The sequence below is a fragment of the Primulina tabacum genome, unplaced genomic scaffold (assembly GCF_025594145.1).
Source record: "Primulina tabacum isolate GXHZ01 unplaced genomic scaffold, ASM2559414v2 Contig923, whole genome shotgun sequence".
NCBI lineage: Eukaryota > Viridiplantae > Streptophyta > Magnoliopsida > Lamiales > Gesneriaceae > Primulina > Primulina tabacum.
Genome location: NW_027459987.1, coordinates 5,001 through 20,000, shown reverse-complemented (window position 1 = coordinate 20,000; position 15,000 = coordinate 5,001). Strand labels below are relative to the sequence as shown.

Sequence of the window (15,000 nt, the reverse complement as noted above, 5' to 3'; positions counted from 1 at the left end):
TCTTTGAATATACTCGAAACAAGGACTCGATTGTGTAACGATGAGTCTACAAAAGAATACTTATCCAAAGGGTATGATCCCTTTTTGAACGGATCATATCGGAGAACAATTCACAAAAGTACTTTACCATCAATTCTAAAAAAAATTTCGATAGACAATTTATTAAATCAATTTGGGATAAACCGAATTCACGGTATCCTTCTTCTCGATACTTCTTCCCTAGAAGTTGAACAGAAAATGAATAGATTTGCTAAAAAATCATTATCAACAGAAATTGTTGATTTCTTAACTTTCATCAGTAAAATAGATTCAGAAAAAAAAACAAAATATTTGAACTATTTTAATTTTGTAAATAAGGATGCTAATCATCAAAAAATTCGTAGAAAATCAATTAAAATAAAAGAAATCATTAAAAAAGTCCCTCGATGCACATACAAATTAATCACGGATTTGGAACAACAATCAGGAGAACATCAAGAAGACGTTCCAGTAGATCATCAAATTCGCTCAAGAAAAGCGAAACGTGTAGTAATTTTTACTGGTAACAAGCAAGAAACTGATCCTAATACTAATAAGGATATTAATACACCCGATCAAACAGACCAAGTAGCTTTGATGCGATATTCACAACAATCAGATTTCCGACGAGGTATAATCAAAGGTTCTATGCGGGCTCAAAGGCGTAAAATAGTAATTTGGAAATTGTTTCAAGCAAACGTGCATGACCCTCTTTTTTTGAACAGAATGAAAAAATCCCCTCTTTTTTCTTTTGATATCTCCGGGTTTATTAAACAAATTTTTAAAAATTGGGTAGGAAAAAGGAAAGTATTCAAAATTGTAGAGTATACAGAAGAGCAAACAAAAAGAAAAGAAAAAAACGAGGAGAACAAAAGAAAGGAGAAAGCACGAGTAGAGATAGCAGAGGCCTGGGATGCCACACTATTTACGCAAGTAATAAGAGGTTGCATGTTAGTAACTCAATCCATTTTTAGAAAATATATTCTATTTCCTTTATTGATAATCGCGAAAAATATTGGACGTATATTCCTATTGCAACTTCCTGAATGGTCTGAGGATTTACAGGACTGGAATAGAGAGATATATGTTAAATGTACTTATAATGGTGTTCCATTATCAGAAACAGAATTTCCGAAAAATTGGTTGATAGACGGTATTCAGATAAAAATATTATTTCCTTTCTGTCTAAAACCTTGGCACAAATCGAAACTACGATACTCTCAGAACAATTTAATGAAAACGAAAAAAGAAAAAGATGATTTTTGTTTTTTAACAGTTTGGGGAATAGAGGCTGAATTTCCTTTTGGTTCACCCCGAAAGCGGCCTTCCTTTTTTAAACCAATTTTCAAGGAATTCAAAAAACAAATTGGAAAATTAAAAAATAAGCATTTTCTAGTTCGAATAGTTTTCAAAGGAAAAACAAAATCACTTCGAAAAGTTTCAAAAGAAACAAAAAAATGGATTATCATCAGTTTTATAAAAAAAAAAATAAAAAAACTTTCAAAAGTAAATCCAATTCTATTATTTCAATTAAGAGAAGTATATGAATCGAGTGAAAATAAAGGCGAAAAAGATTCCATAATCAGCAATCAAAAAATTAACAAACCCGTTAGTAAAATTGGATCTACCAATTGGTCAAATTCTCCATTGACAGAAAAAAAGATGAAGGATCTGACTGATAGAACAAGTCAAATTCGAAATCAAACAGAAAGAATTAGAAAAGAGAAGAAAAAAGTCACTACAAGAATAAATATAAATAATATTAGTCCTAACAAAATAAGTTATAATGCTAAAAGATTAGCAAAATGGAAAATATTAAAAAGAAGAAATGATCGATTAATCTCTAAATTATTCCCCCTTTTTAACTTCTTGATTGAAAGAATATACACATATATGTTTTTATCTATCATTAATATTCCCAGAATGAATATAGAACTTTTTCTTACATCAACAAAAAAAATTATTGAGAAATTCATTTACAATAATGAAAGAAAGCAAGAAAATATTAATGAAAAAAATAAAAATCCAATTCCGTTTCTATCAACTATAAAAAAGCCACTTGATAGTATTAGTAAAAAAAATTCACATTATTTTTATGACTTATCCTACATGTCACAAGCATATGTATTTTACAAATTATCAAAAATCCAAGTTAGTAACTCGTCTAAATTAAGATCTATTCTTCAATATCAAGGAATCCGTTTTTTTCTTAAGCCTGAAATAAAGGATTCTTGTGAAATAGAAGAGATGTTTCATTCGAAATTAGGAGTTTCGAGTTATAAAATGAATCAATGGAAAGGATGGTTGAAAGGCTGTAATCACTACGATTTATCTCAGATGAGATGGTCTAGATTAATATCAGAAAAGTGGCGAAATAGAGTTCGCCACTGTCGTATGACGAAAAAGGAAAATTTAAGCAAACGGCATTCATATGAAAAAAACGAATTAATTGATTCCAAAAAACAACAAAAAATTGAAGTCTATTCATTAGTGAATAAATCGAATAAAAAAGATAATTTTCAAAAATACCATATATATGATCTTTTATTATATAAATTTTTAAATTATGATTATGAAAATAAAACAGAATGCTTTTTTTCTATATTTCCGTTTCAAGGAAATAAGAACCAAGAGATTTCTTATAACACACATAAAGACACCCTTTTTGATATGCTGAAGAGTATTTATATCAATAATTTTCTAGGAAAGGTAGATATTCTACCTATGGAAAAAACTGCGGATAGAAAATATTTTGATTGGAAAATTATCAATTTTTCTCTTATACAAAGGGTAGATGTTGAAACCTGGATCGCGATCGATATTAATATAAATCAAGATACTCCGATTGGTACTAATAATTCTCAAATAATTAATAAAAAAGATCTTTTTTATCTTATTATTCCAGAAATCAATCCAACAAACTCCCACAAAGTCTTTTTTGATTGGATGGGAATGAATGAAAAAATGTTAAAGCATCCCATATCGAATCTTGAACTTTGGTTCTTCCCAGAATTTGTGTTACTTTATAATGCATATAAAACGAAACCTTGGTTTATACCAAGTAAATTACTTCTTTTAAATTTGAATAGAAATAAAAAAAGTAGTGAAAATAAAAAGATCAATGAAAAGCAAAAAAGAAGTTTTTTGATACCATCGACTAAAAATCATCGAAATCAGGAACAAAAAGAATCCACAAGCCGAAGATACCTTCGCTCTATTCTTTCACAAGAAAAAGACATTGAAGAAAATTATGAACGATCAGACATGAAAAAAGGGAAAAAGCAAAAACAATACAAAAGTAACACAGAAGTAGAACTAGATTTATTCCTGAAACGTTATTTGCTTTTTCAATTGAGATGGGACGATACTTTGAATCAAAAAATGATCAATAATATCAAGGTATATTGTCTCCTCCTTAGACTAATAGATCCAAGAAAAATTATTATATCCTCAATTCAAAAGAGAGAAATGAGTTTGGATATAATGTTGATTCAGAAGAGTTTAACTCCTACAGAATTGATGAAAAAGGGAGTATTGATTATAGACCCCATTCATTTGCCTGGAAACGACGATGGACAATTGATTATGTATCAAATCATAGGTATTTCCTTATTTCAAAAGAGTAAGCACCAAACTAATCAAAAATACCAAGAACAAAGATATGTTTCTAAGAATAATTTTTATGAAGCTAGTTCACCACATCAAAGAATAACTGAAACTAGGCACAAAGCTCATTTAGATTTGCCTGTTCCTGAAAATATTTTATCGTTTAGATGTCGTAGAAAATTGAGAATTCTGATTTGTTTCAATTCGAAGAGTAGGAATGGTGTAGATAGAAATTCAGTATTTTGGAACGAGAAGAATGTAAAAAACAGCAACCAAGTTTCGTCTGATAATAAACATCTGGATAGAAAGAAAAATAAATTAATTAAATTAAAGCTTTTTCTTTGGCCTAATTATCGATTAGAAGATTTAGCTTGTATGAATCGTTCTTGGTTTGATACCAATAATGGCAGTCATTTTTGTATATTAAGGATAGAGATGTATCCACGAATTAAAAATTCGTGAATAATACACTTTTTAACTATATATATGCTTACTATATACTTATATACTTACTATATGCTTGTAGAGTATATGAAAGCAACCAAATACACACATCACATGTCTTACATTTCATTCGAATAGCTAATACGAAATTTGTCTCAATTAGATCGCAAAAGAAATCAACAGAACCTGCTTCATTTTCGGTCTAAATTCTTCGATGCGAAAAAGTACCAATCCTTTTCTATCCTCTATCTAAATCCAATTTTAAATTGGTTGGATTGATTGATTTTACTTCAGAAAATTTAGGAGTTCATAAATTGTATATACCACATTAAAATGAATAGCATTATTATTACTGATCAGTAAAATCCATATCTGTAAAAAAAGGGAGCAAAGGCATTTTTTATGGTCAAAAATTCATTCATTTCGATTATTTCTCAAAAAGAAAACGAAGAAAACAGAGGGTCTGTTGAATTTCAAGTATTCAGTTTCACCACTAAAATAAGGAGACTTACTTCACATTTGGAATTGCACAAAAAGGACTCTTCATCTCAGAGAGGTTTGCGAAAAATTTTGGGAAAACGTCAACGGCTGCTGGCTTATTTGTCAAAAAAGAATATAGGGCGTTATAAAGAATTAATCGGTGAGTTGGGTATTCGAGAAATAAAAACTCGTTAATTTGAAGTGTGATACCATTTAAACTTATTCATTTCCATTTTGATAAACTTCTTTTTACTTTCAGAAACGCACGGAAGAACAACTCGAGAAAAAAAAACTTATGATTGCATCAACTACAAGAAAAGACCTCATGATAGTCAATATGGGCCCTCACCACCCATCAATGCATGGTGTTCTTCGACTGATAGTTACTCTCGACGGTGAAGATGTTATTGACTGTGAACCAATATTGGGTTATTTACATAGAGGGATGGAGAAAATTGCGGAAAATCGAACAATTATACAATATTTGCCTTATGTAACGCGTTGGGATTATTTAGCTACTATGTTCACAGAAGCAATAACTGTAAATGGACCGGAACAGCTAGGTAATATTCAAGTACCTCAAAGGGCTAGCTATATCAGAGCTATTATGTTAGAATTGAGTCGTATCGCTTCCCATTTGTTATGGCTTGGCCCTTTTATGGCAGATATTGGGGCACAGACTCCTTTCTTCTATATTTTTCGAGAACGAGAATTGATATATGACCTATTCGAAGCTTCCACCGGTATGCGCATGATGCATAATTATTTTCGTATCGGAGGAGTAGCTGCTGATCTACCTCATGGCTGGATAGATAAATGTTTGGATTTTTGCAATTATTTTTTAACCGGGGTTGCTGAATATCAAAAGCTTATTACACGGAATCCTATTTTTTTAGAACGAGTTGAAGGCGTAGGCATTATTGGCGCAGAAGAAGCACTAAATTGGGGTTTATCAGGATCAATGCTACGAGCTTCCGGAATACAATGGGATCTTCGTAAAGTTGATCGTTATGAGTGTTACGATGAATTTGATTGGGAGGTTCAATGGCAAAAAGAAGGGGATTCATTAGCGCGGTATTTAGTACGAATCAGTGAAATGACAGAATCCATAAAAATTATTCAACAGGCCCTGGAAGGAATTCCAGGGGGACCCTATGAGAATTTAGAAATCCGACGCTTTGATAGAATAAAAAACCCTGAATGGAATGATTTTCAATATCGATTTATTAGTAAAAAACCTTCTCCAACTTTTGAATTGTCGAAACAAGAACTTTATGTAAGAGTTGAAGCACCAAAAGGCGAATTGGGAATTTTTATGATAGGAGATCGGAGTGTTTTTCCTTGGAGATGGAAAATTCGACCACCGGGTTTTATCAACTTGCAAATTCTTCCTCAGTTAGTTAAAAGAATGAAATTGGCTGATATTATGACGATACTAGGTAGCATAGATATCATTATGGGAGAAGTTGATCGTTGAAATGATAATTGATACAACTGAAATACAAACTATCAATTCTTTTTCCAGATTGGAATCCTTAAAAGAGGTCTATAGGATCATATGGATGCTTGTCCCTATTTTGACTCTTGTATTAGGAATCACACTAGGTGTACTAGTAATTGTTTGGTTAGAAAGAGAAATATCTGCAGGAATACAACAACGTATTGGACCTGAATACGCTGGGCCTTTAGGAATTCTTCAAGCTCTAGCAGATGGTACAAAACTACTTTTCAAAGAGAATCTTCTTCCATCTAGAGGCGATACTCGTTTATTCAGTATCGGGCCATCCATAGCGGTCATATCCATTTTACTAAGTTATTCAGTAATTCCTTTTAGCTATCGACTTATTCTAGCTGATCTTAGTATTGGTGTTTTTTTATGGATCGCCTTTTCAAGCCTTGCTCCCGTTGGACTTCTTATGTCGGGATATGGATCAAATAATAAATATTCCTTTTTAGGTGGATTAAGGGCTGCTGCTCAATCAATTAGTTATGAAATACCATTAACTCTATGTGTATTATCAATATCTCTACGTGTGATTCAGTGAGACATAAAAATTCCCCTATTTCTTTTAATTTCTAGCAAGAAAGTTAAATGAACTGAATATCTATTTTATATTTTTTTATTCATCATTGGGGTTGATAAAATAAACCAGATAGTTATATGAGTGAAATAAAACGGCTTAAAGATTTGCTGTTAAAGGAATTCAATCTCATTTCCTATGTACAAGAATTAAGTGAAAGTAAAGACATAAGCAGTCGAGACTGTTTACCCCAAGATTAGTTGATTAGTCATCATGACTTGAAGCGGGTTCAAAAGATCAACTTATGGGGTTTTTACCATCTATTAACATAGCGATTGCCCCAATGGGAGATTCAAACAAAATGAGTGAATGGTTAGGAAGACCAAGATACACAAAGGATTAATAATAGAGATTCTGGAAATTATCCAATAGGATATTTCTTTATAGAAAAGGAATTTGAGTTCGGGCTTTAAGTTGGTAGAAATTATTAAGAAGTACCCCCCACAATTTCGATCTAGAGTATGTTCCTATCCACCGATTAAGTAAATAACTATCAAGAACGAAGAAATCTTTTACTTTAGATAACGTCCCCTTTTTTTTGAGAAAGGAGAATAGGAACGAAATAAAATAGAAAGACTAGAATTGCAAAAAGAGATCTTTTTTTTTTTTATTCATACCTATCCTTATTTAGAAAGATAGAATTCTTATTATGAAATGCAATCGCTAATTCTTTTTCGTAATCGAAAATTATAGGTTGAGATATCTATGTGATATTCGTCTAAAAAGCCTTTTTTTATTCAAGGATAAAGTTTTTAATCAACAAAGAAAAATGAAAATTATTAAAAGATGAGATCAATTCAGAAGCACTTTATTTATTCGAAATCTAGCAGACAGAATTTCATTGGTCTAATTCGAAACCTTAGAATAAGCGTTTGACTCTCGATCGATCTTATAACCACAAAAAAATAATGTAGAAAGGTCCTTATTTGTGACCTATGAGGAGCCGTATGAGGTGAAAATCTCATGTACGATTCTGTAATAGCGACAGGAGCAGTGATGTTAGCGTCGACTATGATTATCTAATAGTTCAAGTACAGTTGATATAGTTGAAGCGCAGTCAAAATATGGTTTTTGGGGGTGGAATTTGTGGCGACAACCTATAGGGTTTATAGTTTTTATAATTTCTTCTCTAGCCGAGTGTGAGAGATTACCCTTTGATTTACCAGAAGCAGAAGAAGAATTAGTAGCAGGTTATCAAACCGAATATTCAGGTATAAAATTTGGTTTATTTTATGTTGCTTCATATCTAAATCTACTTGTTTCTTCATTATTTGTAACAGTTCTTTACTTTGGGGGTTGGAATCTTTCTATTCCATACATATTCGTTCCTGAGCTTTTTGACATTAAAAAAAAAAGTAAGGTTTTTGGAACAATAATCGATATCTTTATTACATTAGCTAAAACTTATTTGTTCTTGTTCATTTCTATTGCAACAAGATGGACTTTACCGAGACTGAGAATAGACCAACTTTTAAATCTTGGATGGAAATTTCTTTTACCTATTTCGCTAGGTAATTTATTATTAACAACTTCGTCCCAACTTCTTTCACTGTAAAAGAATTCCCTATTCACAACTTATCTGAAACAAGAGAAAGAAACAACTATCAATTTAGTTATAGATATTCGATATGTTCCCTATGTTAATTGAGTTCTTAAATTCTAGTCAACAAACACTACGAGCTGCCAGGTACATTGGTCAAGGTTTCATGATTACCTTGTCCCATGCGAATCGTTTACCTATAACTATTCAATACCCCTACGAAAAATTGATCACATCAGAACGTTTCCGAGGCCGAATCCACTTTGAATTTGATAAATGCATTGCTTGTGAAGTATGTGTTCGCGTATGTCCTATAGATTTACCTGTTGTTGATTGGAAATTGGAATCTGATATTCGAAAGAAACGATTACTTAATTACAGTATTGATTTTGGAATCTGTATATTTTGTGGTAATTGCGTTGAGTATTGTCCAACAAATTGTTTATCAATGACTGAAGAATATGAGCTTTCCACTTACGATCGTCATGAATTGAATTATAATCAAATTGCTTTAGGTCGGTTACCGGTGTCAATAATTGACGATTATACAATTCGAACAATTTCTTCGAATTCACCTCAAATCAAAAATGTATAAAATCGTTATTCAAAAAACATTCCTTTAGGTTCAAAAGTGATTTTTTCTTGAATTAGGGAATGAGGTTTTTGCTTGGTCAATACAAATGAGCGATTACTTGGCGATAATTGTGGTTTAATTTGAATTGAAAGTCAATTTATATTCGAATATGATTTCAATAGTTTTAAATTCTGGTTTCGATAATATAGTAGCCCCATAACTCTATCTACATCAACCCACACCACCTCCATTCAAATTTCTGTCAATTAAGATTAAGAAGTATCCTGATAACCTCCTCTTTCCTAGTCAGGTCAATAAAGTCATGAAATATTTCGATTTCTTTTTTTTCTATAAAATAAAATGGATTTACCTACACCAATACATGATTTTATTTTAGTCGTTTTGGGATCGGGTCTTATATTAGGAAGTCTGGGAGTAGTATTACTTCCGAATCCAATTTATTCGGCCTTTTCATTGGGATTGGTTCTTTTTTGTATATCCTTATTCTATATTCTATCGAATTCGTATTTTGTAGCTGCTGCGCAGCTTCTTATTTATGTAGGAGCTATAAATGTTTTAATCATTTTTGCTGTGATGTTCATGAATGGGTCAGAATATTACAAAGATTTTTCTCTTTGGACCGTTGGGGATGGAGTTACTTCAATGGTTTGTACAAGTCTTTTTATTTCACTAATTACTACTATTCCAGATACGTCGTGGTATGGGATCATTTGGACTACAAAATCAAACCAGATTCTAGAGCAAGATTTGATAAGTAATAGTCAACAAATTGGAATTCATTTATCAACAGATTTTTTTCTTCCATTTGAACTCATTTCAATAATTCTTTTAGTTGCTTTAATAGGTGCAATTGTTATAGCTCGTCAATAATAAATCTTTAAAACGAAGAATTCAAATAGAATCAACGAAAAAGGAATGTTATAATCCCTTTAGTTCCTGTCTAAAATAGAAATCCCTTTTTCTATCGATCTATTACTAATATATTCCCTTGTTTCCTACTTGTTAGAAGCGAATCGATTGAATTATTGTTCAGATTGAAAGGAATCAAGATTGATAAGGAGTTGGTTAATGATGCTGGAACATGTACTTGTTTTGAGTGCCTATTTATTTTCTATTGGTATTTATGGATTGATCACAAGTCGGAATATTGTTAGAGCCCTTATGTGTCTTGAACTTATATTAAATTCAGTTAATATAAATTTTGTAACATTTTCTGATATTTTTGATAATCGTCAATTAAGAGGAGACATTTTCTCAATTTTTATTATAGCTATTGCAGCCGCTGAAGCAGCTATTGGACCTGCTATTATTTCATCAATTTATCGTAACAGAAAATCAACTCGTATTAACCAATCAAATTTGTTGAATAAATAGTATTAATCATATAAATCAAAATTCGAATAGTCATAAATTAATTCAAATTAGCAGGTTTGATAGGTCAAGTATGATCATGGTTGCAAAAAAAGAAGAAATCAAAGTATTTTGGCCCTAGCTCCTAAATCAATTCGGAAGTAGATTGATTCTGATCACTCATTGATTCGTCCGGTATCTAAATATAGGATCCACTTCTCAGTTAGTTTACTAGATCGAAATCTTATGATGTTCAAAACTGTATAGATACAATGTCACATTCAGTAAAGATTTATGATACATGTATAGGATGTACTCAATGTGTTCGAGCGTGCCCCACTGATGTATTAGAAATGATACCCTGGGACGGATGTAAAGCTAAACAAATCGCTTCTGCTCCAAGGACCGAAGACTGTGTTGGTTGTAAGCGATGTGAATCTGCCTGTCCGACCGATTTCTTGAGTGTTCGAGTTTATTTATTGCAAGAAACAACTCGTAGTATGGGTCTAGCTTATTGATACGTTCCATAAAACTCTCCTTGAATTCATCTTTTTTTTACCGACAAAATCCGTGCTCAAAATATTTTTATTTGATTTTGAGCACGGATTTTTCTGGCCCAAATGTATCTTGTCTTTACCACGAATCATTTTCCTTTATTAACAATAATTGTAGTTTTGCCAATATCTGCAGGTTCATTAATTTTCTTTCTTCCACATATAGGAAATCGACTAATCCGTTGGTATACTACATGCATATGTATTTTAGAACTTCTTCTAACGACTTATGCATTCTGTTATCATTTTCAATTGGATGATCCATTAATCCAACTAGTGGAGGATTTCCAATGGATCGCTTTTTTTGATTTTCATTGGAGATTAGGAATAGATGGACTTTCTATAGGACCTATTTTACTGACGGGATTCATTACGACTTTAGCTACTTTAGCGGCTCGGCCTATTACTCGAGATTCTCGATTATTTCATTTTCTGATGTTAGCAATGTACAGTGGGCAAATAGGATTATTTTCCTCTCGGGACCTTTTACTTTTTTTCCTGATGTGGGAGTTAGAATTAATTCCCGTTTATCTACTTGTATCCATGTGGGGAGGAAAAAAACGTCTGTACTCAGCTACAAAATTTATTTTGTATACAGCGGGTGGTTCCGTTTTTCTTTTAATGGGAGTTCTGGGTATCGGTTTATATGGTTCTAATGAACCAACACTTAATTTTGAAATATTAGCTAATCAGCCCTATCCTGTGGGCTTGGAAATACTATTATATATTGGATTTTTTATTTCTTTTGCTGTCAAATTGCCAATCATACCCCTACATACATGGTTACCAGATACCCATGGAGAAGCACATTATAGTACTTGTATGCTTCTAGCCGGAATCTTATTAAAAATGGGAGCGTATGGATTAGTTCGAATCAATATGGAATTATTTCCTCATGCTCATTCTATATTTTCTCCTTGGTTGATGATAGTAGGTGCAATGCAAATAATCTATGCAGCTTCAACATCTCTGGGTCAACGGAATTTAAAAAAAAGAATAGCTTATTCCTCTGTATCACATATGGGTTTCATAATTATAGGAATTGGTTCTATCACAGATATGGGGCTCAACGGAGCCCTTTTACAAATAATCTCTCATGGATTTATTGGTGCTGCACTCTTTTTCTTGGCCGGAACTACTTATGATAGAATACGTCTTGTGTATCTTGACGAAATGGGTGGAATAGCTATCCCAATGCCAAAAATATTCACGATGTTCAGTAGCTTTTCGATGGCCTACCTTGCATTACCAGGTATGAGTGGTTTTATTGCCGAATTAATAGTATTTTTTGGACTACTTACTAGTCCAAAATATTTTTTAATGACAAAACTACTAATTACTTTTGTAATGGCAATTGGAATCATATTAACTCCTATTTATTTATTATCTATGTTACGCCAGATGTTCTATGGATACAAGATATTTAATGTACCAACCAATTATTTTTTTGATTCTGGACCGCGAGAGTCATTTATTTTGATCTCTATTTTTTTACCCGTACTAGGTATTGGTATGTATCCTGATTTTGTTCTTTCACTATCAGTTGAAAAGGTTGAAGTTATTCTATCTAATTCTTTTTATGGATAGTTTTGATGAATAAAAAAGAAAAAAAAATATTATTTTTTTTATGTTCGTTGTACAATGAAAAAAAGAGGGTTTTTTTTCTTCTCTTAGGTTAAGTAAAAAAAATCAATTTGAACAGGTGAGAACCTTGTGAATCACTACACTATTAAATTCACAGGGTTCTCACCTGTTCACACAAAGTTTTTTTTATCTGATATGTGTTGTCCACTTTTCTATTCCTATTCATCATAACCCCTTAAAATTAATTGTGTTTAATTCAATTATATGTTAATGTAAATAAACCATAACTATGTAGTCCTATTCCTAATAGATTTATCCCAAAATAGCATATCCAAATTATAAGAAATCCAATAGACGCCACAATTGCTGAATTGGTACCCTGCAATTTTATATTTGTTCGAGTATGTAAATAAATCGCGAATACGATCCAAGTAATAAAAGCCCAAGTTTCTTTTGGATCCCAACTCCAATAAGATCCCCATGCTTCGTTAGCCCATACTGCTCCAGAAAGAATTCCTATGGTTAAAAAGATAAATCCTAGACTAATAACCCGATAACTCCAATAATCCAATTGTTGAATCAATTGGGACCTGTAATAATTAAAAAGAGAAGTATTTTTGAAAATAGTACTTCGTTCGTTCATGTATTCAATTTCACCAAAGAAAAAGGAACCATTGAAATTTAAAAAACGATTACTCGTAGAAAAAAACTTTTTATTTTTTCTAACTGTAATGACTATAAGTGATACTGATAATAATGATCCACATAAAAGGGCAGCGTAGCCTAATATCATCGTACTTACGTGCATTATTAACCACTCAGATTGAAGAGCTGGTACTAATACTGTGGATTTGTGTATTTCAGTTAAAAGACCTGAAGTAGCAAAGCCTTGGGTAAAAATGGCACTTGGGCCAATTATTGTGCTTATAATATTTTTATTTTTTTTGAAATACGGAACTATATGAATAAGGGAAAAACTCCAGGAAAGGAAAATTAATGATTCATATAAATCACTTAGTGGAAAATGTTCCGAATAAATCCAACGAGTAACTAATAATCCTGTTATAGATAACAAATTCATTATCATGCCCTTTTCGGATGAATCATATAATTTTACGATTTCATCGACTAAAAAAGTTATCAAATGAATTATAAGTACAATTGAAACGAGCGAAAAAGAAATATGAGTTAATATATGCTCTAAGGTTGAAAATATCATAAGATTCTAGGAGTCCTTTAATTAGAAAATCCATATGGAGGGTTGGATTCATTATAGGATCTATTTACTTTTTTTAGGAGATGACATGCCGCCACTCGGACTCGAACCGAGATGCTCTAGCACTGCTTCCTAAGAGCAGCGTGTCTACCAATTTCACCATAGCGGCTTATCTTGAACTCATAATAGTCTATGACTAAGCAATCGTCTAGATTTAAGAATTCGATTGGTTGCAATATTTTTTAGGAAAGATTCAAATTGATGAATAAAAATTTCTTCAACATAGGTATTTGAAGGTTCATTATTTTAGTTTAGAGTCTTCATTTTGATTTCGTGCATCTTATTTTATACTCTCGTCAACTTGAATTCTTGCAAAATTCAAAAATCCTACTATCAATTTAATTAAGGGAAATTTTTGTTTTAATGAACTATTTAAAAATTTAGTTGCTCTCAAAAATCGAAAACAAAAAATGCAGTTTATCAATGAATATTGATAAAAACAAATCCATTTTGAATCATTCACAATTGACACATTATTTATCCAGAATAATTTCAATAAGTATTTTTGAATGGATTCATCACAAGAGATATTAGGGCGGTTTATAGGAATTTCGAGGAAATAAAAAAGTAATAAAGTTACACAAAAGGGTTTAGAATTTGAGTTTCCATTATTTTAGTAACGAAAAATATTCGCTCTTCTATAGATATAGAGAAAGTTAATATATAGAAAAAATAAAAACTTATATTATTGGAAGAAATAGGTTGATGGGGAAGATAATACTCCCCACCTTGAAAATGAAAAGATATACTAAAAAAATCGAGTATCTTGTGTTTTTTTGTTAATTTTTAATAAAAAGAAAGTATTCTTTTTTTTCGAATTTGGTAAAAGAGTTTTTTATATATTCTAGATTCTCAAAGCGGCGAGAATTCCATTTTATATTGATTAACTCCGATAGGGAATGGAAATCAAGAATTTTATTTTTGAAATAAAATCAGTCAATTTTTCGAGTCAGCCCGATTCAGATTATTTCAACGTTTTACTATTTATTTTATTTGTTTGTCGCACAAAAAAACTTTTTGAATTCCCGGTAGAAAGAGATTTCCCTAAGGAAAACGCTTTTAACGATGCACAATACCCATTCATTTTCCAAACATTTTTTCGAATACGCTTTTTTGATACAGAAGTACGTTTTTTTGGAACTGCCATTGAAATTAAAATTAAGAGATTACTCATTGGTATAGCTGGATGTGAAAGACATCTATTGTTCAAAATAAATATACGTTTTCCTAATTCATTATAGATTTATTTTCTTTTTAAAAGAAATATTTTTTTTATAAAAAAAAGAATAGGTATAGGTGAACGATATGGAAAAATTGTATAAAATATTACTAAAAAAAATAAAAAATAAGAATATTCTTTCTTTATTTTTCAAATGATTTTTTCCAGTCCATAAAAAAATAGTTTTATCGCTTGGTGTTTTTCTTTCATATTCTTCGCGATTCAAATCTATATTTCCAAAATCTGTTGTGCC

The 15,000-nt window shown here is 31.3% G+C and overlaps 2 protein-coding genes across 3 annotated transcripts in view; both read left to right on the top strand.

Moving 5' to 3' along the window:
- Positions 1-4,227, top strand: part of LOC142535300 (protein TIC 214-like) — a 7,155-nt gene extending 2,928 nt beyond the window's left edge. For both annotated transcript variants that reach the window (XM_075641735.1, XM_075641734.1), the window contains one exon: positions 1-4,227. This exon is cut by the window's left edge. In XM_075641735.1, the coding sequence (XP_075497850.1) occupies positions 1-4,086 (4,086 nt within the window). In that variant the 3' untranslated portion in view covers positions 4,087-4,227.
- A 7,500-nt stretch (positions 4,228-11,727) lies between these two features.
- The window catches only part of LOC142535299 (NAD(P)H-quinone oxidoreductase subunit 5, chloroplastic-like), a 5,444-nt gene continuing 2,171 nt past the window's right edge, over positions 11,728-15,000 (top strand). Inside the window, exon 1 of the mRNA XM_075641733.1 lies at positions 11,728-11,920. Within this exon, the coding sequence (XP_075497848.1) occupies positions 11,728-11,920 (193 nt within the window). The remainder of the gene's footprint in view (positions 11,921-15,000) is intronic.